Source organism: Urocitellus parryii, chromosome 3 (assembly GCF_045843805.1).
Source record: "Urocitellus parryii isolate mUroPar1 chromosome 3, mUroPar1.hap1, whole genome shotgun sequence".
NCBI classification, from domain to species: Eukaryota; Metazoa; Chordata; class Mammalia; order Rodentia; family Sciuridae; genus Urocitellus; species Urocitellus parryii.
This window is the reverse complement of record NC_135533.1, coordinates 184,976,290-185,003,238: the sequence shown is the minus strand read 5'-3', so window position 1 is coordinate 185,003,238 and position 26,949 is coordinate 184,976,290. Positions and strand designations below refer to the sequence as shown.

Sequence of the window (26,949 nt, the reverse complement as noted above, 5' to 3'; positions counted from 1 at the left end):
CATGGATATATCTGCAAACATCTCACCTGTAGATAACTTGAAGTTTAATCTTATAAGCTTTCTAAATACAGTGTAAGGAATCCTATGCAGAGTGGGCATAGGTGGAAAAACTGACATTTTTGCCAATGGTGGAAATCAATAGAACTGGTGGAGAATTTCACCAGAGTTAGGCTGAAATTGAGATGTTGGATAAAACATTGTGGATAGGAAAAGGGTGAGGCTTTGATTTATAAAAATATGGCTTATAGTCTATTCATTCAATTCTATTAAAGAAACACATGGTGTTGGATTTGCTTTCTGTGTTATTACCCCTTACCTAGGTAATTGTAGAATCAACTCCTTGTACGTCACCAGCCTTCTTTCCCTGTGGTAAAACTCTGGAACCACCCATCCACTTGTTTTCTATTGTTAATGTGAGTCTATCAGCAAAGGTGTGATACTTTTAGGGACCTCTAAAAGATGGGCCACATTGAAATGAAACATTATATAATTCCATACATAGAAAATCCAAGTACTTTTTCAAAGTGATTAAACTCAGTCCCTAATCCATTATTGATGTAATTACTTTTTAATTTGCTGAAATGTTGGAGCACAGCTGGCTGTGACACTGCAAAATAAAAATGACTGCTTAGGGATATTAGAGGCAAAGGTATTAAACCAAGGATGGTAACAGCGAAATGTTTTGCACCATGTAACAGATCTGCCAATATATGATGTGCTTCTCAAACTTAGTAGGGTGACCTGTTAGTGTACTAAACTCAGGATACTTTCACAGCTGTACTCTTTGCCACTTTGCTCAGCTTCTGAATATAAGCAGATGATGGGTTCCCTCCATATTGACTACAAGTCACAGATGTGACCTTGAAAGACTCACTTCCCCTAAGTTCAGTGTTCTCATCTATAAGAGGAGCCTTTTAATGAAATTATCTCAAATCATCACCTTTTGCATTAAGACTGTGTGATGCTCAAAAGGTCAGGTACAATTTTAGAAACATGGATAAGAACCAAGGAAATAACTGGAGCATGATTGGAGTTGAGGGACGGTCAAGAGAATCTCCAGTTAATACTGTTTTGGGAAAAGAAATGTCCTACACTATCAGACCACATATCCCAAACTCTAATTGCCTGCCCTGTAAATTAGGCTGGAGAGTCACCCCACTGAAAGGGGAGGCATTAGGGATTGGGAGGGAAGACAAGATAGAAGAGTCTGGAGCCTCAAAGAAGCAAGTGATTATAAAATTTCTCTGGCCTATGAACTTTTGGGTTGTTCCTATTGATTGCCTTGCTTTGACATTCCAAATATAGTGCCTATCCAGATTGAGAGACCTGGATGCAGGTCCCTTATTAACTGTGTCATTTTAAGAAAACCATTTAACCTTTATATATATAATTTTTTTTTGTACCAGAGATTGAACTCAGGGACCCTTGACCACTAAGCCACACCCCTAGCCCTATTTTGGAATTTATTTAAAGATAGGGTCTCACGGATTTGCCTAGTGCCTCGCTTTTGCTGAGGCTGGCTTTGAACTTCCGATCCTTCTGCCTCAGCCTCCCTAACTGCTGGGATTACAGGTGTGTGCCACTGTGCCTGGCAAGTTGTTTGTTTTTTTTAATACCTATAATATTAGAGGAATGATACTTAAATGACAGCATTATCAGTTTCAGTTGAAACAATATACATAGTAAGAGGATATTAGTGTTAGCCTAGACTAGAATCACTGAGGGTTTCAGCATCTGACAAATTTACGGGTTGGCCCCAAAAAAGTATATTTTCAGGGGCTACATGGAACTTTCCATACAGAAGTCTTTTTTTTTTTTTTGGTAAAAAGGAGCCAAACTTGATAAACTTGCTTATTTATCAGTGAGAAATTAATCAGAAAAAAAAAAGAACCACTTTGAATTCTGAGGGAGTATCTCTTACACAGTCTTGGAAACCCATCAAGCAGTCTCTGTAAGACTGGCATCTTTGTGTCTGCAGGGCTGAGAGTTGGAAAGAGAAGATGAAATGAAGTGTCAGAGGCCAAGGGCACCCTGAAACCTGCATGGATGGGCTGAAATCCATGTCTGTTCTGAACTTTATATAATTCCAATGACAAGAGTGACCTGCAGAAGTCATTAATGTCTTTTCCCATGAAGTTGAAAATATATTTGCTTAGTACTATCAGAAACTGAAGGAAAAGAAATGGTAGGATCTGAAAGAGCTGATAACCAACTGATGCTCCTCTTGAGCCAGGGGAGCCAGCAGATCAGTGACAGTGTATGTGTCACTGGCCCCACACCTTCTTTCAGAACCTAACAAAATTGCCATGTATATACCTCCATCTTTTAAATCTCAAGTAATTTCCTCTGTTGCCAATCCTAATCCAAATCCATGTAAGAAAGGGAGTTTTGTACGTGGGGGCGATGTCATGCTAGCTTAGATAAATTGCCCCAGGTGGGGGGAAAAAGATATCACTCTCATTATTAAAGTCTCGGAGCTTCTGAACAGCCAAAGGGAGTGATTGGACCTAATCTCAGGCTAACAAAGGCCTTGGGAAAGAGGGAATAATAAGGGAATAAGGAAACAATGGATTATTTCCTTTCATAGCAACATGCAAGCATCCTGCTAACCCAGCTTACAGCAGAGGGCATTTCTTCTCTGCTCAATTTATTCCAAATTGAACACCATAAGTATGCCACAAAGGGAATAGATAGAGAAAACCAAATAGACTTGTAAATAAATTCCAAATTTCCCCATTTGGAGCAACACCACTAATTCAATAGAAAGAAGTTGCCAAAAGGAGAGGGGGCACAGAGCAGCAGCCACAGCTTAATGTTAGAACCAAGTCAAGGAATAATTAAAAGGAGTTATGGTAATCAATAATTTGATGATCAAATTTTTGAAAACTTGACTGAAGTAGATGGTGATCTAAAGGAAATATGAACCATCAAAGTTGACCTTGGAAGAAATAGAAAATCTAAGTAGACCAAGTAATTAAGGACATAGTTGGGAATGATGTCAAAGAGTTCCCTACTCAGTAAATACCCATCTCATAACTTTTTCATGAGTAAATCCTTAAGTCTCTTAAGTGATAGATTTTTCTGGCTATATTGAAACTGTCCCAGGGTGCAGAAAAATGAAGACATGTTGTTGGTGCTCTATCTAAAACTGCCTTACTGCCCCAGAGTATCCATCCCTGAGTTGCTGTGAATGTTGGCTGCAAACAGCTCACATCTGCTTCCTTCTCAGGGGAATTGCCTCTGACCTCATGGGTCCACCTCACCTGGAAAGACCTGTGAAGTTACGCCTACTCCCCTGGAGCAGCCCAGAGCAAATGATCAACTATAGTGAAGGTACGCAAACCCCAGCACCCAACTCTTAAGGTAGGAGCTCTCGGTGTAGTAGTTATATGCCAGTGTTCCTTGTGGGATTAAGTAGAGTTTAGGTGGCAGCTCAAACCAGGTCTTGGCACAGCTTCTTTTCTTTCCTTGTCCTACATTCCTGCCTGTTACAGTTTGGATATGAGGTACCCCTTAAAGCTTCTGTGTTAATGCAGGACTATTCAGAGGTAAAATGATTAGATTATGAGAATTATAACCTAATCAGTCCATCCTAGTTTGAATGTACTAACTGCTTGGTCATTGTAGGTGGGTAGGGCATGGTTATAGGGGCTTGCTCACTGGGGGCATGTCCTTGAAGGGTTCTTCTTCCCTGAAGCCCTTTCCCCCTCTCCCTCTACTTCCTAGCCATGTGAAGGGAGTACTCTCCTCTGCCACACCCTTTTACCAAAATGTTCTTCTTCACCTTAGTCCCAGAGCAATGGGCTCAGCTGAGCATAGACTAAACTTCAAAAACCATGAGCTAAAGTAAACTCCTCTAAGTTGATATTGTTAGGTGTTTTGGTCACAGTGATGTAAAGCTGACTAACACATGCCTTTCTGTTTTTTTTTTTTGGAAGGAATTTTTTAACAAATCACTTGTACAGAATTCCTGTTTCAAGTTTTTCTTCTATAACCTACAAAAGAAACTCTACATTTTTTTCCTACAATTTGATCACTGATTAAATAAAACAAAAGGGGGGAAAATCTCTTGAGAAAGAGGTGAGCAGCAGAAGAAAAAGAGAGACAATCTCACTTATAAATATTGACTTGAAAATTCTAATAAAATAACTGTAAATGGAATTAGTGCTGCATTATGACCATATGGATTTTATTTCATGAATGCCAGAATAATTTTATGCTTTCAAATCCAGTGACATCATTCACTTGTTAATAGTTTTGAAGAAAATAGATGATGATATCATGATAGCATTGATAATTTTATGAAACCAAACCAAATGTTTTTCTTTGCATCTTTTGTATCTGCTGCAAGTCCATTATGAGTTAATGCTTCCTATTGGGACTACTGCCTACCAAATTATGGTAGTGCACTTCCTACGACATGGAACCGTTTGGAAATGTAAATACATGGGGTTTAATAGAGAAACCAGTGAAAGAGGGACCTGGTAGGAAAATGTATTATCTATTACATGAATTTTCCAGGTGAGGCTACTGACACTTTTCCAAGTTCTGAAGTTGTACTTTCATGCAAGTATCTTGGCATGTGAGAACAGTGTAGTAAATTGAAAAAAAAATGGACCTGGGGGCTACTAGGTTAGAACAATCCTTGGATGTATAAATGAAGATGAGAGTAGGGAAGTTATGAGATATTACTGAAGTGCCAAGATCTGGAAGTAATGACTCAGAGGGGAATAAGGACATATAAGTTGTATCTGAACACAGACATTAGCAGTCTGGGGCAGCCCAAGCTAGTTGGGAGTCTGGGGTCAGTGATAGCACATGGCAAACCTTTTATGAGCAATTACATTTGATAGATCTACCTTATTTGGGCTAAATTTTTTATATAATTATTAAAACAAGTTCATTTTATAAAGCATAGATAAGCAAAAATGTAAAGATTAATATCATATATAATTTTAGCATCCAAGAAAATATCACAGGTATCATTTTGCTCTGTTTCCTTCCAGGCTCCCTAACTTGCCATCTGTTTACTGAACTGTTGATCTATCTAGGTGTCTGATCTAGCACTATATATTATATTCATGAAATATATATAGTATGGCATATTGTTATTATATTTACTGTGGTACTATGGATATCCATGGGTGCTAACCCACTGAGCTATATCCCAAACCCTTCTTTTTTTTTCTTCTTATACCTTTTATTTCTTCTATTTTTACAATAAAGCATGTATTTGTGTATCTACACAATGTGAACCCACATTTCCAAGGGAGGGAGAAAAGAATCTGTCTGGATTGTTAAAATAGAAACTCTGCATTGAAGATTCAATTCCAAGATTAAAATACTAATACAGATTGACTGACAGCCTGAAAGATGGTCTGATGCCTGCTTAATTGTAGGCTACCCTGCTTTAAATGTAAGAAAACTCCTAACCTCACTCACAGAGGAAATGGACAATAGCAGCTACTGTTCACAGCTGAGCCTTATGCTTAACTGTGTATCTGCTGTTCCCAACAATAATCCTGCCCAGTACATGTTATCGCTATTTTCTAGATGAGACACAGTTTACATAATTGAATCCAAGTCTGCCCACAAGCCCTTCTCTGGTAACAGTGACCTGAAAGGCAAGTTCCACAGAAAGGTCAACAAGATGCCATCTTGGTGTAAATAACAAATTACAATAAACTGACCCAGAAACAGAGAGAAAGGTATCTAAGAATATTTACTGGTAAAGGGTAAGTGTTCAAAGATGAGCCAAGTTCCACTGCTGCCTTCAGCAAGCAAATGCTTGACAGTTATAAAAATCCAGTGAGAAACCTATTCTACTCAGATATAGGTAGGTGTTTATCAAACACAAATCTAACTAGGTTTAAATTCTGAAAGTACACCCTTCAGATAAGTAAGCCTCCTGATACTTTCTTTTTCAATTTAAAAAACTTCAACAGCTGGGTGCAGTGGCACAAACCTGTAATCCTAGCAACTCGGGAGACTGAGGCAGGAGGATCTCAAGTTCAAAGCCAGCCTCAGCAACTTAGTGAGGCCCTATGCAATTTAGCAAGATCCTGTCTCAAAAAAAAAAAAAAAAAAAAAAAAAAAAACTAAAAGGGATGTGGCTCAATGGTTAAAAACACCAAAAAAAAAAAAAAAAAAACTACCAAAAAATTCTTAACTGATGATGTAGTCATGCATCTACTCAGCTCTGGGTGAAGTTCAAATTGGAAAGTGGACATCCTGCTCCCCTTCTCTAACGTAGCTTCTGAATCTCTCAGCTTCTGAGTCTCTTGGCCTTTCCTTGGTGATGAATAGCAAGTGGCCCATTTCCCCAGATGCTCTTTAATAACAATCACACTGGTGTTTGAACTTATAACTTAGCACCTGTAATTAGGATTTGGGAGCTTCTGGAACCATAACCTTGACCCAGCCTTCCATAACAGTCTTTTTACTTTCTATTACACAACATGACACGGCAATAAAAGCAACAAACCGCTTCAGCTTTTTCACTTCTGCAGAAGCTAAAACCACTTCTCCAATATATAAAGGAGCGGGAAAGTTAATTTCCTGGGAGAGAAATACACAGCCTGGTCCTGGCATTTTCGTACCCAAGAGAGCTGAGATGAGCCCATTGATCAAAATTCCATGTACAATTGTCCTTCCAAACTTGGTGTGTTTAGCGAAATCTTCATTTAAATGCAAAGGATTGACATCTCCCATTAATTCTGAGAAGGCAGCCATGTCCCTCTGTGTGAAGGCCCTGCTGAGTTCAGCCCGGTCCCCAACCCTCAAGTGCACATGCTTCAGGAACTGTTTGCTGCACGCTGGTTGACTCAGGCAGAATCTCCTTTGAAGTCCACCCCATGGAAGGCATTAGCTGGATATTCCTGGGAACATCTTCAGTATCCTCATACTTCATCCATGGGAGCTTCTAGCCTGCTTCTGTTTTCAAAGTATGCAGCCACCAAAAAGTACTTTTGAGAGCAGAGGAAAGTTTCTGAAATTGAAGACTATTCAATCCAATACTAATTCCCTACAGTTACCAGATAACGCGAGGAGAAATGGAGAGACCTGAATCACTCTGAAAGCACATTTTTTGCCTTTGTAGGATCCTAACAGGGTCAAAGAACTCCACAATTTGACTAGACCACTGCAACATATTCTCAGGATGGCTGACAAGGTCTTCTCTTCATAGGTCAGGACATCCACAGGTAAGGCAGCATCAACCTCCCCAAACAGGTCCTTTAGGGCAGAAATAAGCAACTGTTTGAACTGTGCAGCATTCAGACCAACTCCATGATCTTGAAATTCCAGGCACACTTTCATGTAGTGGTACTCAGAGGGATTTTTGTAAACTATTCTTTCGTATGTGGTAGCCAGTGCTGGCATCTTTTTCAGTGCTGATCACACCTGCTGTCCGTCAGACTAGCTTGACGCCTCCTCTGACTCAGGTTGGCTGCAAGGATTCGCCAAGGCTTGGCGATCCCAAGCAGGAGCCAGAACCTGGGTCTGGGAAACTCCTGGTATGTTTACGTTTGCCCAAACCCTTCTTTTTTAGTTTTTATTTTGAGACAGAGTCTTACTAAAGTGCGGAGACTGGCTTTGAACTTGGAATTTTCTGCCTTAGCCTAGTAAGTGGCTAGCATTAGAGGCATGCATTACCATCATCCCCAGCTTAAATATATTATTTATTGAATAATATGTGAATCTTTTAGAAAAATATTATACATACCCTTTCATAATTTGCTTTAAAAAATTAACCTATAATATCATTCCTCCATGCCAATGCATATTACTCAATAACATTAATGCCTACTTAGTGTTCTTTTGTATGGATGGACTATAATTTAGTTAATAATATCTCATCTTGTTTGGCATTTAGATTTTCTCAAGTTCTTGCCATTTTAAATAGTGCTAATGTGCAAACCTAGTCTTTAAATCTTTGCACATATCCTCAATTGGTTTTTAAAGGAAAATTCTGAGAACTAGAAATGTTGGACCAAAGGTCATGCACTCTTGAAACAGTGTCATCCTATGTATTGCCAAATTGCTTTCTGGAAAGGTTATGTCAACTCATATTCCCTAGTAGTAGGGAAAGCAGGGAAATTGGCTCTGCTTTTAAATAATTTCAATGAAAGGATGGCTATAATCATTCACGGTAGGTGGAATTTAGTATTTATCATCTAATAAAATTGATTCCATTCATTTCACTATTAATATTCTGCAGGGAAACTAGCATTCAGCCAGGATGGAATCATTGAGGCTTAGATCTGATGAGAACATTGCAGACTTGTCAGCATTCAGAACTTGACAGTATATCATAATGGGGACAATTAAACTCCAACTTAAATGACTTTGGCTAAGTTTTAATCTGCCTTGTTTCTAGTAACCTCATATTACAAATGTAGCTAATAACAGAATCTACATTGTAGGGTTGTGTGAAAATTAAATAAGATAATTTATATAAAGTATATAGCATTTGGCCTTCTATACAGAAAAAGTGTTTCAAACTGTTAGATAATATTATTTGAACTAAGAAAAAATACTGAAAAAAAAAACCTAAGGTAACCTAGAAAGAGAACAAGTCTAAGTATCTACATAGATTAGGCATTCAAAAACATTTGCTGAGCTGAATTGAATTGGGGCCATATCAAGCAATAAATCTCTCTAATGCCTTACTGAATGCAAAGCTTAACTCCACAGAAATGTTGTGAGAAATAGGAAAATGAGAAAGTGTGGACTTGTCTTGGAATAGTTTACAATCTTGTAAGGCAGATAAGGCAAATACCACGATAATGACAGGTGTTCAAGAAGATTAAAGAAGGGAGGAATCCCTTTCATCTCTGCAGATCATGGCAGATTTCCTGGAACCACAAGGGACTTTTGAACAAGACAGAATTTAATGAGTAAATATTGTGTGGGAGAGCATTACAATAAGAGAACACAGTTTATGAGCTGAGAAATCACAGACTCTATGCAGGTAGCATAACTCAACATCATGAGAGTAAGAGCGAATCCTAAATGAAAGAGTACAAATCTTGAGTTGGTGTTTGCAATGGTGGAGAGTTTCAGGTGCCAGGACTGAGGGCCAGCGTAGTGGTTTAGATGTGAAGTGATGAAATCCTGAGTGGGGTGATATGGGTGCTGATTTGGGATCATGGGAACAGCTCTCTGAAACTATGGGGCCCCATTTTGCTCTTGCCGCCATCTTAACTAGCTACCCTAGCCAATTTGCATAATTCTCTTGGGGTTAACATTTTCTCTCCTCTCTCTTCTCCTCTCATTTCTCTCTTTTTCTCCCAATTGACTCAGAGGCCAAAGTAGGGGAAGTTAGGATGATTCAAATATGGTGTGACTCTGATGTTCCTTAATTAAAATAATACCAAGACTGATGCAATGAGAAGACAACCATAGGGCAGCTGCTCGGTTGGCTGCTGCTAGTGGTGGTGACTTTTATTTGAGTGTTAAAAATTTCTCATTTGGGCATAATTTTAGTGTCAGAGAAAAATCACAAAGATTGGACAGAATTTCTGTACACCCTACATCAGTTTCACTATTGTTAACATCTAACACCTTAATTTACTAGGGGTACATTTGTCAAAACTTAGAAGCCAACATTACAGATTACAATTAACCAAGTGGCAGACTTTATTTTCATTTCACTGATTTTTCCATTAACTCCCTCCTTCTGTTCCAGGGTCTAATTCAGGGTATCAAATTACATTGAGTTGTCTTGTCTCCCCAGTCTCCATTGGTCTGTGACAGTTTCTGTGGCTCTCCTTGTTTTTCTTTTCTTTTATTAATCTTGAGGAGTATTGGCTAGGAATTCTGTCCAATGTTCCCAGTCTAGATTTTTTTCTGATATGTTCTCATAATTAGTCAGGGGTTATGGCTTTTTGGAAAGAAAATCACAGAGGTAAAGTGTCTTTCAAGTCAAATCCTATTAGTGGGTACATGGAATTTATTACTGTTCAGGGAGTCAAGTTCAGATTCACTGTTGGATTCAATGTACTATATCACTGTTTAAAAGTCTTGGGCTCTTTTTTTGTTGTTCTTCACTCTGTTGAGAGAAGGGTGAGTTGGTAGGGGGAAAAAGCAGTGAGCATCTAAGTTACTGGAGCTGAAGGTATTAGAGTATTAGGTTTGCGAGTATTAGCATGGTAGAGACGCTGTGGGTTCCTCTCCCAAGTCCTGTTGCTCCCTGCCAGGGCTGCAGCTGATGGCTTCACTGTGACATCCTCTGGCCAGCTGCTCTGGGCTGAGTGAGGCCCCTCACTTGGAAAGGCTTAGAGGTAGGACCCCATTCCCAGCCCATAAAAGTGGTCAGTAATGGAGTCTTTGGGGATATACCACTGAGCTGTTATGAATGTTCTAAGCTAGAGCTCACCCCTTCCTGTAGGTGGGAGTGGAGGTCAGCCCAAAGTTCAAGTTTACCTGAGACCCTGGCTCAAGTCTGTTTCCTCATTCTGTTCCTCTCTCTCCTAATTTTTCTATTAAGAACACTCCCTCCAAGCTGAGGTTGTGGCTCAGCTGTAGAGCACTTGCCTAGCACGTGTGAGGCCCTGGGTTTGATCCTCAGCACCACATAAAAATAAATAAAGATATTGAGTCCAACTACAACTAAAAAATAAATATTAAAAAACGAACACGCCTTCCATTAATCATTTGCAGCTGAATAGCCCTCTCAGATTCTGCTTAGGGAAACTGACCTAATTCTTAGGTCAGTACTTCTGAAAATGAGTGTCAACCTTCAGGAGCTCTGCTCAGCCCCACCCTCCACCACCTAGAAAGACTTTAAATCTTTTTTAATGCTTCATCACTAAAGGTTACTCATTTCCAAACCTGTTAGTTTCCCTTGAGTAGACATTATAACATTTACGTATTACCCCAGGATTCTGAAAAGGATTGCTGTTAGTCCTGTGTGTACTCTTATTATTTGGATAGGCTTTGCAACAACTTCTCTTAGTCTAGCAAACTTCATACTTCTGTGACATCATAGGGAGAACCCTACTGGGTCTTTTCTACATGATCTTGAAAGAGTCTGGTCTTTAAGTATGGTTGCGATGGTAACATCAACTGCCCTGGCAGCATTGAAGGTCACATTGTTCTTAAGGTCCTGTATATGATGTGCCCCTTTAGAAAGTTCTGGCTCCTGAAAACCAAGCAGCTTTGTGCTGTTCTTTTCTTAAACCTGTGTCTTTGTATCCTCAGATTTACCTAGTGAATGGGTAATAATCCTGAGGTAAAAATCTCTCAGGAAATCAATCAGATAATAGATCCAAGTTATGTTGCTTCAGGTCAGGACTGTAAAAATTTTCTAGGATGGAGTCAGAGAGGACTTTCAGATTTCAAGTCCATGTCGTTTTGACTTTTTTTAAATGGAAGATTAATTAGATATTTTAAGATTTGGTTATTTTTAAATATTGATTTCAGATAAAAAGTGGAAATATTTACTAGCCAATGAATTCATTAATATACTAACTAGGTAAATAGGAAGATTTATTCTGTCTCATTGCATTGTTGGAGAATGCGACCAAAAACAAGAAATAGAAAAGCAAGGGAGAGATCATCACCCATTAAGAATGTACACAATGTCATGAGAATCAAAATACGAACATATGCATAGGTAGATACTGTAAGGTTCTTGCTTAGCGTCTGATGGCCATTTTAAGTGACAGCTACCATAATAAGAAAAAGTCTTGCTTTCCAGCCCAAGGGCCTTTCTGAGAAAGACTTACCACTCCCTTATAACAACCCAACCCTTTACCTGGCTCTAATCTCTGAGCCTGCTCCATAAAAGTCCCAGAACTCAAGCCTGTTTTGCCTCTCTCTGTCTATGGAGAGACGTGCCTTTATTTGTCAGCTCTGACAAATAAACTCTGGTGTGTATCTCTGCCTGGTCTCCATATTTTATTTCTCACTCACCCATCTCCCAATTCTTCACTTTCCTTTCAGATACCAATTAGGTACTCCTCTAGTTCTTGCCTTATTTCTTGATAGGTTCATAGGTGTTATGTTGTATGAAAATAATTTCTTGAATTTAATACATGAAAGAGGTCCATGGGAAGATCAGTGCCTATCTTGTTTCATGAGCCATAGATTATGTTTAAACTAATTCTTCTCAACTAAGAGAATGAGAGAGGGAAGAACAAAGGTTGCAAGGTTAGGATAGAGAGAAAAAAATATGAATGTAGCCATTGTGTCTCAAAGGCATTGAAGCTTATACTTAGTTATTAATTTATTTAGTATCATTTTATGTAAAGCAAGTGAGATGGTTCATGAGGCTAAGCAGAAAGGGGTAACAAAGCTCAAAGGATATATGAAGATACATATTTCAGGCTATTCACTAATTTTTGTGATCATTTTCATTTCCACAAATAGTAACTTTGAGAATCAATGATATACCAAAAGTTGAGACATGACTCTTTTGAACTTCTAACCTCCCATGCTAACACATTCCCTAAACTCTCTGTGGATTAGTTGCTTTATTTGAAAATTGAGACTATAATCCTTATCTTTCAGGGGATGATAAGAAATCAAGGTAATGTATGCATGGTGCTTAGGGCAGGGTTTGGGCTGAACAAGTAGTCATTGTTTTTACTGCATTATTCAGCAATCAAATGAGCATAATATTTAGCCTGAATTTCCTGATGTCATAGAACTAGAATCAAAGACTGAGGATAAAGGGATTTAAAATAATATGATATGGGGAACCATCCCTATAATCCCAATAAAGCTGAAGAGAATTACAGGCGTGACATTCCTTCTAGGGATCTTTAAGCAAGGACCTTATAGTATCTACCTATGCATTTGTTTGTATTTTAATTCTCAAGACAATGTGTACATTCTTAATGGGTGATGATCTCTCTCTTGCTTTTCTATTTCTTGTTTTTGGTTGCATTCTCCAACAATGCAATGAGACAGAATAAATCTTCCTATTTACCTAGGCTGGTCCTGCTAACCACCTGTAATCCCTGGAGAACCCTTCTCCAGTCAAAGACATTCTGTCAGTCACAGATCCCACAAATATCTGTTGAGTACCTATTCTCTGATTGGTGTTGTGTTATGTGCCTGGGATCCGGCAGTGAATAAATCAGGTGCAGAAATATCAAATGACAGTGGGGCAAAGGAAGCTTCAGTTTTTAAGCAAATCTTCAGCCTACTGGAGTGTACTATAGTTTTTCTCTATAGGATGAGAAAGGGATACATACTTCTCTCCCAAAGAGGGGATGGCATCAAGAGAATATTTCATAAAGGTTTGGGTGCCTACTAAAGGGGAAGTGGATTTGATGTCTGATGAAGCTGAATACACTGAGTCATCCTAGATATAAGTTTAATGGAAAGTGAGCATCACATCATGGAATTGTCTAGGAATGTTACAGGATAGGAAAATGGAAACAAAATACAACATGTTTTGGTTCAATAAGTTTATCATCATAATCAACAACCACATTATTATTGTCATTTATGGTTACCAATAATTATCACAGTGTTCATTATCAAGACCACTAAATTCCGATGTGGGGCACCTCTAATCAAATGAAAGATAATGCAGTTTAGAAAAACTAGAGCAAATCTATTGTTTGGAAATAGGAATTTTGCGGGTATGCATGGTTAGGGAGCTTCAAGTCTCCCTTCTATTGTCTAGCTCCCTTTGTAGAGCAACCTATATCCATATTTTAGGCTTTCTTGAGAACACACCTACAATGATTTAGTCATGGGATTCATGCCTTCCTACTAGGAGCTGGTGTGACTTGTCTTCTCTGGTGATAACACAGATGAGTAAACAAATATAAATTCTGTTCTTCCATGGGGAAAGGATGAGAAATCTTTATGCTTGTGTCTCATCCTCCTTTACCCCAGAGATTTTTATTCTGGGAAATGAAATGGTAGAAACACAATGGTCAACATGGACCAGCATTCAGAAGCTGCCTCCTGAGGGTCAGGGTCCAAGTGGGCTCCCTTGTAGGGTGTCTCAGAGATGGGGGTAAGATGAGCATTTCAGCATGGAGTGTGATGAAGTCCCTTTTAGAATTAAGGAACCTGCATTCTTTTTGAGGACCATGAGGTTTTGGATACTGCATCTGGTTTTTCTTGATTCTTATCTGAGAATCTTATGCAGGAAAGAAAATCTCTGCCATGGCTCAAGCTTTGGCATATTTGCCCAGAGAGTTTTAACTGGATTCTGGGATTATACAAAAAGTCAAAAGTAATTTGGATGGTTTCCCAAAGTCACAAAAATATGAGGGAAACAAGTCAGGGAATCTTACAGTAAATTTCTCTGTTATTTGCTAGTTTAAAGAGCATGAATTCTTATTTTATGGAATGTTACTGTTCCAGTCCAACCCCACAGTAGGTTGATACCATCAATTCTGTATGAAAATTATACAATGAATGAAGGTCAGCTGCCTAAACAAAAATAAATAAATAAAAATACATAAATACAATTATTAACTTTTTCAAATAATAAATAAATAAATAAATAAATAAATAAATAAACTTCTAATTTTAAAGCCTCTATTAAAGCAATTTTCAAGCTTTTTGGTTTCAGAACCCTTTATATTTTAAAAATTTTTTACAAACCTTAAGGGATTTAAATATATATGACATGTAGCTCTGTAGGGCAACTATTGTAGAAGTTAAAACTAAAACACTTTAAAAGATTTATCATCAGTTTACTATATCCATAACAATAATAAAATCATTATATGTTAATATGAATGTGTTAGCTTTTCATCACAGTGACAAAACACCTGAGATAAAGCAGTGAAGTTTGCAGGTTTGTCAGTTTTAAATCAATATTCAGGGTCTGAAAAAGAATGTCAACTTCTTTGTCATACTTTGTAGTTCTTATTTCTGTTGCTCTTTGGATTGGAGGAAAGTTGGAAAATTTTGAAAACTCTTGTGACTTACTCTGAACCTAAGGATGGAGGGAGAGAAAGTTTGGGAAGGTTGGGGAGCTAAGATGGGTGGGGTTCTAGAAAGTAGGGATGAATACTATTGAGAGGTTGAAGAGTTTATAGAAGGGAAGGCTTTTTTTCTTTTTTTGGTACCCTGATTGATGTAAACTTTATTGTGGAGTTAACAGAAATCCACCGTTATATTTATATATATAAATCACACACCACACACACTCACACACACACACACACGCACAGACACACACACGCACAGACACACACACACACATTTAGTTGTAGAGGCACAGAATGCCTATATTTTATTTATTTATTTTTATGTGGTGCTAAGGATCAAACCCAGATCCTCACATGTGCTAGACAAGTGCTCTACCACTGAGCCACAACCCCAGCCCTTCCACTGAATGTGTTTAAGCATGGGATGGATGTAGTCATTGTGACACATGCAGCTTCCTCCCCTGCCCCCCCAATGTTTTCTTTTTCTTTCATGATTGTTTTGTCACACAAAGAGACATCAGAAAGCACTGATTAGGTTTAACCATATGAAATTAACTTTGACTACTTCTGTAGGTCATAGCAGCCAAATATGACAATTGTGTGTGATTTCACCTACTCTATGATTCTAAGTGAGATTAACTAGAACTAGCTCAAAACTTCTGGTTTGGGAATGAAATCTAGGTTACCCTTCCTTTTGTCCACTGGCAGCCGCAGAACCCTGCCAGCTCAGAGATGGGCGACACCCAGGAGGAACCCACAGGAAGGAATGCATATTTTTCCTCACCCCCTGCCTGCGGGCATCCGCTTTTGGACCAACATCGGAAGACCCCTGCTGAACTAGCTCCTCTCCTAAAGCGAGCTTCTTAGGGCAGGAAGCCTGGACATGTGGTGCTGTCTTCTTCAACTTTCCAAGGAGAGGAAGGGCAGCTGGCATCTTCAAAGGATTGCTGCTGTCCTGTAGAGTCTTCAGAGATGTCACCAGATGTCCCCTGAGAATCACAAGACCAGATGGCCTGCAGTGAGATCCTGTGAGAAGGGGAGGGGACTGATCTGTCAAACTCTATGGAAGGGAGAGAAAACTCTGGACGATGGAAAGAGAGAGGGAAAGGATGGGGGGAGGAGACATCGAGAGCATTGAAACTCAAGTTCAGGAACAAAAGCAAGTTTTCTAGATAGATGCCTCCACACAAATCTTCCATGGGAAAAATGCTGAATTGCCCAAATCCCAAACAAGAAACATAATCTGTTAAAATATTGGTATATATTTTGTTCTTCAGGTTTATTTCTATGGAAAAAAAATCCTAAAAATGTGCAAAATTTACCTGAATTGAAAAGGGATAAAATTGTGCTTAGTTAATGGTTAAGCAATGATTTAGAAAAATCATTGCACTTCTTAATTGCAGTTTTGATTCTCTGTAGTTAGTCATAGAGCTGTGTGCCCCTTTTCCTTCTTTCTGACCTCAGTTATTTAAATCACAGAGTGACCTAGTCATATGGCCTCATTCTTGAAGACAGTGGGGTGTGGGAAGAATCTTGGTGGGTAAAACTTTGAACTCCCATCCTATTTCACTAGGACCATGGAAGGTTGGTCTTATCATTTCTTATCATTCCTTTCTCTCTCTCTCTCTCTCTCTCTCCCCCCCCCCATTTGGTAAAGCTGTTACTCTTTCAATGAAGTTCTTTTCTGTCTTGTTCACAGTTCACCTAAGAGAGACCTCCAGACTTCTCCATGTTTCCAAGAACTTCTATCAAATAGTTGTAAAATTCAATGAGCCATTATCTCAGCTCCCTGGGTGCAACATTGTCATCATGGATGGTAAAAAAAAAAAAAAACAAAAAACAAAAACAAAACAAAAAAAACAAACCAGAAAATAAGTGTGTCTCCTCATAAAAGGCATTTCCTTTTCATGTTCATTTTTTTTTCCAAGAGCATCTTGGTAAATATGGCCTGATTCCATATTTGAATGTAATGGCCTGAAAATAAGACTTCAGACAAAAATAAATGAGATTGATGGAAATACATTGTCAGTGCACAGAATCCAAGGCATCTGGTAGATTTCTATTACCCATTTTTCCACTTGAGGAGAAAGATTAGTTTCTGCTACTTTCTCTGAGTGCAGCAGAGGGAAGGCTGTGGTTTTGGTTGAGAAAGCACTCTTATTATCCGCCCCTATTTTTAGAACTTTTAGACGTCTAACGTATTGACTCGGGTTTATAATTTAGGCCTGCAACCTTTAGAAAAAATGAGCCTTCCCCTTTGAAATTTTGCATGCATGATTTTAGCCCAGAGGAGGAATTTTTTTTTTCCTTTTTGGAAAGTTTAGCAAAATATGCCTTATCATCACTGTTACAAAGCTATTTGAAAAGACTGATGTTTTATCCCTTATATCCTGACATACTCCTTAGAGTTACATTCCCAAAGTAATTTTTTCAGGGTTCATGGGATATTCACAAAAGAGCTGGAGAAGCTATGAGTTCACATAGTTAACATGCATTCATCCAACCTATATAACTTGATGCCTATTTTCTGTGTAGAGGGCATATTTGGAATATATAGTGAATGTAAGAGGTACTCATGTGGGACATTGCAGAGATGGTCCTCTGTGCAAGCTAGAGTCGCTATTGTAGACAGCATTGGCCCCATAAAGTACATGCATCTAACCCCAGCTGCTTTAGGTGCTGTCTGATAGAGGATTGCTGTGGTCTGAATGTTTATGTCCGAAAATCTACATGTTGAGCCTAATCCCCCATGTGGTGATATTAAGAGATGGCATTTCTGGGAGATAATTAGGTCACGAGGGCTCCATCCTCATAAATGGGATGGGTGCCCTTAAGAAGGAGGCCTGAAGGAAATTGAGCTTGTTTGCCCCCTTTTCCATGGAAAGACAATACCATCAAAGAGGAAATAGGCCTTCACCAGATACCCAAATTTCTGGTGCCTTGATCTTAGACTCTTAGCACAATGTATTTCTGTTGTTTATAAATTACCTAGTCTCTGGTATTTTGTTATATCAACCTGAACAGACTAAGAGCTAAAAGCTGCCTGCTTCCCCAGAGACTTGCCCTCTACCATGACAACTGCATTTCCAGAGGATGCCTGAGAGCTTATGTCCTCCCCCTTGGGGGGTACCTGGGCTGACCAGTGGATTGAATGGTGCACAAAATCCTGACCCCAGCCTAGTGGAGAAAACCCCACAGTGCTGTTCATCCTCCAGAGCTCCTTGTGGACTCAGGCTGAGGCTAGGCTTTGGCTGAGATCACCCCTCGCTCAGCTTCTTTGCCTGCCCTATCCTGCTCCTCTCCCTCCCTCCTGGTTGGTTTTCTCCTGGGGCACTAAAACACTTGCATAAAACTTCTCATCTTAGGTTTTCTGCTTCTTGGGAACCTGATCTAAGATTGTACTATTTATTTTGTTGGGGTTGGCTTTGTTCTTAATATAATGCATATGCATGGTTGAAAATGAGAAAGAAAATCCAAGTATGATAAAAGCACAAAATAAATACCTCTAGCTCCAGAAGTGATCATTGTTGCCTTAGCAAGTATCTTTTTATTCAGAAATATTTATGTGGTAACTGCAACACTGATGGCCCTTCAGGGACTGTATCTCCCACATTCCTGTCCTTGTTTAGTCACCTCCCCTTTTGTTTCTTTCTTTGATTATGTGATTTGCTTTTATCAATGGGATTCTAGCAAGCATCATCTTGCTAGCAGAGGCTTGGCAAGAGCTTGCACATCAGGCCTTATGTTGACCTGATTATCTTAATTGTTATGTTCTTGGTGCTCTGGCATTTGGGGCCTTGATCCTAGAAAAATATGCCCCTCCCAGGACTGGCTAATTCTTAGTGATTTCAAATGACTCCCCAGTGAATCATGTCTTCATTATACAAGTTGACTAATCCAGAGCCTACACCCACCTAATCATCTCTTTTATCTAACACTCACATACCTGGTCAATATTCCTTCTGCCTGAGATCACCCTGGGGCCAGGTACCAGACAACTAGGGATTACCCCTTTGAAACTTCAAACTCTGCAATCCTAAAATTTCTCAGTATACTTACTTTGCTTTCCCCATTCTTTTCCAGGAAAACCCCTTTAAAATTATATTCCATGCTTTTATAATTACATCAAAATGAATCCTAATGTCATGTATAACTAAAAGAACTAATAAAAATAGAAAAAATAAGAACAAACAAATAGACAAAAAAAATCCCTTTAAAACCTCTGGCCCATGTTCTTCTTAGTGCTTTCCCATGTGGCCCTGAATGAGGTCCCGTGTCTCCTGTCTCTAGGCTTCTGTGAGTATAAATTTCTACATTCAAACAATGATCTCCTTTTCTGAGTGGGTACCTTACCACACCCGATTAAAATACATTCCAGGTATAATTTTAGGCTAGGGATTATTTTCTTGGAATACCCCCTATTTAAGGGCAGTCTCCATGCATGAAGAAGTTCAGGTTACACTGTCACATGGAGAGTGAGACTCAGGAGGAGGAGAACCCAACTCGACACCAGCCCAGTTCCTACCTGAATGCAGTTGCACATGCAACCTCAGCACATGGGGCAGAGCTGTATGTCAGAGCCCAGTCAACCCAGGAGTCTTGAAAATGATGTCTTCATGAGGTTAAGCCACTGAATTTATGGGGTGATTTATTCCACAGCAGCATATTGTTGAGGCTATATAGTATTGGAGGGCTCTCGTGATGCTGAGCCTGCCTCTCATCCCACTTCTTTCCATTCTTCCTCTCTCTACTCTCCCACCATTATAGGGAAGGAAAGTTGCTAATATTACTGATAGAAGTCTATGGTATTCATGGGGCATTGACTCGTCAGCCAGGTCACTGTCATCTAAAGGCTGTGTCCAGGTAGTTTACTTACATTGGCTCTCCTCATTCCATGCAGTGAGAGCAATAAGCCAAGTCAGTGTTGTCTCTCTTCTCTTTCTCTGTAGGTTCACCTAGGTGGAAACCCTGGTTTTTGGTTATGCTAGGGAGGCAGAGTTCCCTCAAGTGTTCCCAGCGCCCTTTTAACTGAGAAGTCTTTATGGATATCTCAGGTACTTGCTCAGCCAATAAACTGGTTCTCTCTTTACTATGGGGAATTTGAACCTTGCATTTCTCTTCTTTGTAAAGCCAAAAGAAATAGAAAACTTGATAGGACAAAAGCCAGGCATTCCTGAGTTTCCTGTTCCCCCAATACTTAATATCATTAAAATTCTCTTCACATTTTCACCTTTCATACTTTGTTTTTATCAAAATAATGTAATTTCCTTTTCACCAAAAATGTGCTGCAACTCTTTCTTTATTTCAGTTTAAAAAGTCTTCAGTGCAATATCAATGGTATTTCAATACACAGTAATTCATTTTACTGACATAAATTCAAAATTTAGGTTATGCTTTGACACTATTGTAAAAAAATACCATGCTGAATATTCTTGAAGCTGAATGCTTGCATATATCTTAAATATTTTCTTAGAATACGTTCTCGAAAGTAGAAATTTTATGTTAAAATGGTAAGTAAAATTTAAGATTATTTGATAAATATTGTCAAGTCTCTACTCCCCAAAATATTGTACCACTTTATAATCTTATCAGTATATGGATATGTCCATTTTCTATTAGCTTTACCATTATTGATATTTTCATAAGAATGATGCCACTCTAATGTTTTACTTTATATTTCTTTGATTATACATAATAATTTTTGCATGTATTTTTGTCATTTGGCTTCATACCCTGTGACTTGCCTATTCATAAAATACTTAAAATGTTTTTAATTATTATGTACCATCATGAAACTATAAAATCACATTTATTGGCTTCCAGTTTTGAAATTTATGCTCAACTCGCATTTGACCTGGTTGAACAGAGGAAAAAAAAAACATTCCCAACTTACTTGTTGAACACATTTGACTCAATGATGGAAATCCAGTGTGTATAAGCCACAGTTCCTACATTCAAATCCTTTGCAATGTAGAAAGGAAAGAAAATGCTTAATATTATTTTTAAATTTAAAAGTGTTAAGCTATTATGGTAAGAATACTTAACGTGAGCTCTACCTATTAGAAATCTAAATGTTTAATACATTATTGTAGATGATAGATGTAGTGTCCGTACAGCAAATCTCTAGAACTTTTTCATTTTGCTGGATAAACTGTATGCCCATCAATTAGTAACTCAACATTTTCTCCTCTCCCTGCAATGCTGTTCTTCTAAATTCAGTTTGGGTATAAGACATGATCAGGGTTTGATGATTTTCTAACTACTTGGAGAACTATCAGACTACCCCACCAAAAAAAAAAAAAATGTTGAAAAAAGGGTCATTGTGGTCCATGATTGCCATGAGGGCATCCAGAACACCTGAGATTTTTCATAACTTGCTATATACCTGGAGTGCTTATTCAGCTCTTGGGATCTAAGCCTTCATTTCTAAGTATGAAGAGACCTCTCCAGTGGGATCTGTAGTATTTGTGTACTAGGTCCTAGAATTTATTTCTTCTCCCAAAGTCTCCTTACGCTAGGGGTTGAAACAAGGAGGCTGTCTTGAGCAAAACTTTCAAATTATTTTCCATTATTTTTTCCCTCCTTAACCTTCTAGACAACTCTATTTTCACCCTTGCATCTGTAGAGTGAACAAGGGAAATCTCTGGAGACCAACAGTCATTTACTATGTTGTGTGAACAAGGGCCAATTGTATATTTGAACAATGTTCACATGGGACATTTGCTTCTGATTTTAATCATAAAATCTGCGGTGATTATAGATACTCCACAAGAGTACATTTAATGCACATTGCCTCTCAAATAAAGATAGGAGTAAAAGTTGTTCTGCTTTAGATAAAAGCATTTTGAAAAAAAGTCCCACCTTTCTTCTCTCTTATTCCTTTGTCCTAGAAAGAAGATCATAACAGAGAAACCAACCTGTGTTGAATGAGTTTTCCAGTAGTATTGCCAGGAGACCTTTCTGTGTGCTTGATGATTATAACATGTATTTCAAACTCTGAATATTTCCAAGGCTTCTAATTTGAAGTCGATGATTCCTTATGGTTCTCATATTCATAAATTTATCTAAACCTCTTTGTTTTTAGTTTAGTTCATACCAAATTTTTGGTAATGAATTTGCTATATTCCTACTTTTACCCTTCAATACTATTTAGTCTTTCTTTTATATATCCTTGAACAACTTTGTTTTTTTTTCTTTTGAAGGACTTTTCATTTTTTTATGAACAGGAAGTTATCTTTTAGTTTCATTACCTCTCTCATTTGAGAAGCTGTACATTCCTTGCCAGGTAAATGTGAGTGCTGTGGACTGTTGTTAGGCAACTTTCTTGAAAGCTTTCTCAGCCAAATAGGAAAGTCTCTCCTGGGACCCAGCTTTATAGTTTTCTTTCCCCATTTAGTGTGAGGATCTCAAAAGCAAACTTCAGAACTTTTTTATTTTTTTTTAAACAGCTCTGCTTGAGCAGAGTCTTTTTTTTTTTTTTTTTTTGAGTCTTACTGGATGATGCAGCTCAAACACAATAGTTTTTGAAGATGCTTTAAGGCTGACAAGCCGTCTCCCAACTTTTGACTTCAAAACCTTACAGCTAGTCTCAGAAAGTAGTTTGGAATAGTGCCTGAAAAAGACTAGCTTTACTAGACAAAGTGTAAAGAATAGAGTAGGGACAAATTGAAAAATGGGAGAAAGTCCATGATTTTGTTCTCTAATTTCAATAAACTGAGAGGAATGCATCATGAAGCCCTGTCATGTCCACTCTCTTGGTGTTGGCCATCTTGCTCTTGCAGCTTCATGAAAACAGAGGGCAGGACCTAGAGGAGGTTGGTGCTACCTGCTAGACCTGGAGTGGGACCCTGCTCTGCATTTCCAGTTGTGCCCAGTAGACCTTTCAGGTTTTCTGAACAATCTCCTAGGAAGTGTCATGACCAGGTTGTAAAAATAAACAAGTTGTCCCTAAAACAGTCAAGCAAAGAACTTGTAACAACTATGACCAGTAGGATTTTTGAGGTGTTAAGTCCTCTGATTATTAAGCCCTCTCCCCCATTGATTCTTATACCCATCCTCACATCTTAGAAGATTGGAAAGTAATATTATACCCATTTTTATATGAGGAAATTAAGGCTTATGGGGGTTAATCAATCAGTTGGCCAAAGATGTACAAGCAATTGATAGAGCCAGAATTTAAACTCAGATCAGACTCACTTCAAACCATACACTCTTTTTTTTTTAAAAAAATATTTTATTCTTTAGGTGTAGATGGACACAACACAATGCCTTTATTTTTATGTGGTGCTGAGGATCGAACCTGGGTCCCACCTGTGCTAGGCAAGCACTCTACCACTAAGCCACAATCCCAGCCCCAAACCATACACTCTTCATCATTATGCTGATGTTAGTACCATGGTACCAGTTTAGGATCATAGCACTTTTCCAGTTGGAAGGGAATTTCTCTACCCAACTAGTTTTTCAAGGAGGAGACCTACGCTTATTGCATTGTAGTAAGAACCGTCTTCTGGGTTCAGACTGTTGACTTCCAGGTTCATCTTTGCATGGCGGAGAGTGGACTCACTCTACAACCTCTTCTTACAGGGGCACTGATTCCATTCATGAAGTCTCCACTCTCACATCCTAATTGCCTTGCAGAGCCCCACCTTCTAATGCCATTATTGTGGAACTCAATATCAGCATTTGAGTTCGGAGGAACACAAACATTTAGTCCATAACAGAAACCCTCACACAACACAGCAGTTTGCTTCTTTAAAGCCAGTAGAGTATCTCACATCAGTCTGCTCTATATTCTGTGACAAAGGTGTGGGGGTTATAGTCTTGTCACCATAATCGTTTCTCTTGTCTGGACGCAAGTTCTGCCTGCATCAGAGGGGCTTCATACAAGGTCACAACTCACAGGGTCATGTTAGTTTTCTGCTTTCTCAAGGAGAATAAATTTAGTGAGAATGAACACAGTAGGTTATGTCAAACTGAAAGTGACAGCATATTGACACAAGTGTGAACTCGGGAATGACCCCACATCATGGGTCTCAGCCCTAGCTACACATTAGGATCACCTGAGAAACTTTAGTAAATAGTTCTACTCATAGGGAGTCTGATTTAATTTGTTTAGGGTAAGGCGTGGGGTATCACATTTTTAAAAGGTCTTCTAAAGTGCTTCAAATATAAACAGTGTTTAAAAACACTGATACATTACAAATATCTATTTCAGGGATGAGGGACTTGAAGCCCAGGTGGCAGGAGAAGGATGAGACCCTGGTCTCCTAGCTAAGGCCATACCTTCCGAATACTGGACAAATATATGTTGCCTTGTAGAGTCCTTCACATTTCCAATTTGGCATTTTTATCCTTAAAGGGCATAAAATCCCTAATTGGTAGATAGATTTGCTGAAAGCCTGGTCAAATTCTCTCTGTTGCTGTATTGACAATTTAGTACCAACATGGATCTCCCAGACGGAATTTGCTGTCTCCAGCTTGAAGAACAAATGCATAAATAAAACTCACTTATTTTTGGAAAGTTGGTATAAAAACAATCCCTGGTGTTTGGCAGAAATGTATTTTCTATTGTGTCTTTAACCAGACATAATTTGATGCTTAAGTAAGATGTTATTCATTTCTGACATAGATGAAATGGTAACGTGGGCTGTGTCGTTTAGAAAGATGGATGAGCTCTTTGGTAAGATACCATACATCTATCTGAAAGGGCAAACTCTCCCAACTCATGGGCTATAGGCTCCTAATCTAGTTACAAATAGGACAAGGTCTTTTTCTGGATTTGATTAGGCCTTTTATTTCAATGAGTTCATTACTATCCCTGGCCATTCACTCAGTCTGTATTATCTTAGTATCTTGTCATTCAACCCTAATGTTCTCTGAGTTTTGTGTATAAAGTTTCAGTCAGGCCAGGTGCCGTGGCACGTGCCTGTAATCTCAGTGGCTCAGGAGGCTGAGGCAGGAGGATTGTAAGTTCAAAGTCAGCCTCAGCAAAAAAACAAGGCTAAGCAACTTAGTGAGACCCTGTCTCTAAATAAAATATAAAATAGGGTTGGGGATGTGGCTCAGTGGTCAAGTACCCCTGAGATCAAATCTCTAATACTCCCCCCAAAAAAGTTTCAGTTAGTAGAGAAGGAAAGAAATCCTTACAGATGCAAGAACTTGCTATATTGCACTGCTTCTCATTTGGCTTATGCAACCTGTATTTCCATTTTGAAGGGAGTGTAGAACCACCCAATCCCTGGATGTTAGATTCTCCTGGCTTCTAGATTTTTCAGGAGCAATCCTGAAAACCTGCCCCTTTTCTTGACCAACAAAATATTTCTATGTGTTCTAACATAATGGAAGCCACTGGGAATCTTGAAGTATCTTCATATTATTCCAGCCTAGTGATGGAGAAGGCTCTCACTTGGGTTCTTTGTCATTCCTTCACTGAATTAGCCTAGTGCTAAAGGTCATGACCTAGAACAGATGATCCCACAAGGATTTTTAGATGGTGACAAGAGTGGTAATCTATCCAAAATTTCCCACCGAAAAGCCCAATGTCACCATGAATATAACCATATGAAGGTTGATTAAGGTAAGAGAGAGTGACTATGTAAAACTCATCCTGACTAAAAACTCTTCTAGCTAAGCTGAAACATGCTGTGTTTTCTGTAGAGACCAGAATATACAATGAAATACTATATAATCATGATGATCACTATGGAAAGACTGAATTCTCAAGAGCCCGAGGGCCCTAGTGATTAATGCTCCTCCAATTTACTCAGGGATTATTTTTTAGAGGTAATAATTGCTTCTTTCTTTTTTTTTTTAGTAGTGGATGGGTGCAATACCTTTATTTTGTTTATTTTTATGTGGTCCTAAGGATCGAACCCAGGGCCTCATGCATGCTAGGCGAGCACTCTACCACTGAGCCACAATCCCAGCCCAGGGATTTCTTTTAAATGGCAATTTGTTCCTTTCTTTATTAAAAGAAAGTTACCAGTTACTGAAAAAATAAATTCTGAACTCTAAAGAGATACTCAGTAACCACTGCCTGCAGCTAAGTAGAACCAGTTTATATAACCATCTATCGGGCTGATTGATGTAGGGTGCTAGACATTGAAGACTAAGTGATGTCTCTCAGAAGATTGTGCAGTTGTAGTCTTTTTTCCCCCTGTCTTATAATAAACATTGCTTTTGCTGTCTCACCTTATTAATTATAGAATGCAAAAAACTGGGGGAGAATTATTTACCATTTTACTTCCTTTAGATTGCTTCCTATAAATTCTTCAAGGTAGAAGAAAGCCTATTGGCTCAACAATGTTGTAAGAAGGAACATCCATACCTTCTGGTGTTACTGTCTAATAATAATACTGACAATAAAATGACATGTAACATACCTAGCACAATGTTTTAATAATAAATGATAAACTTTAGTGATTATTGATTTAATAACAGTGATGAGGATAGTGATAATGTCTTTCTTTTTTTAAAAAAATTTTATTAGTTATTGATGGACCTTTATTCATTTATTTGTTTATATGTGGTGCTGAGAATCAAACCCAGTGCCTCACACATGCTAGGTAAGCACTCTACCACTGAGCCACAACCCCAGCCCCAAATGACTTCTTTATATTTCAGGTCCTGTTCAATACATCTTACATGTTTTCAAATTTCATGTTCACAATAATCTGCCACATGAGCACCATTATTCCCATTTTACAATGAACATCTGGTAACACACCCGGTAAGTAAGCATGAGGAGTCAGATTGGCACCTAGTCTAGATGATTCTGTAAATACTCTTGGTCATTTTATATTACTTTTATTTATTTTTTTCCTGAAGCCATAGTGCCCTCTTTCATTTTTCAGCTCAATCTTTTCTTGCCCCAGAATTCAGTATTAAAAATTTTAGGTTTATTCTTTCATCATTTTCTCCTGAACCTTATCCAGCAGTCAATCATGTGTCACCCACCTCACACCCGTCTGAAGGCATTAAGTACTGTCTTGGAAGTATTTTGAGGGTTTGTTGACTTTGAAACCAAAGATCAGGTTTCTTGGAG

General features: G+C 38.5%; 1 protein-coding gene and 1 pseudogene across 1 annotated transcript; both read right to left on the bottom strand.

Annotated features, from left to right (window-relative positions):
* Positions 1-6,236: 6,236 nt before the first annotated feature.
* On the bottom strand, positions 6,237-6,888 carry LOC144253521 (hydroxyacyl-thioester dehydratase type 2, mitochondrial-like; annotated as a pseudogene).
* Positions 6,889-6,918: 30 nt separating this feature from the next.
* LOC113195019 (ribonuclease P protein subunit p14) lies at positions 6,919-7,481 on the bottom strand. The gene has a single exon (XM_026406395.2). It carries the CDS (start codon positions 7,378-7,380, stop codon positions 7,006-7,008), a length of 375 nt encoding a protein of 124 aa, XP_026262180.2. The 5' UTR covers positions 7,381-7,481; the 3' UTR covers positions 6,919-7,005.
* Positions 7,482-26,949: the final 19,468 nt, after the last annotated feature.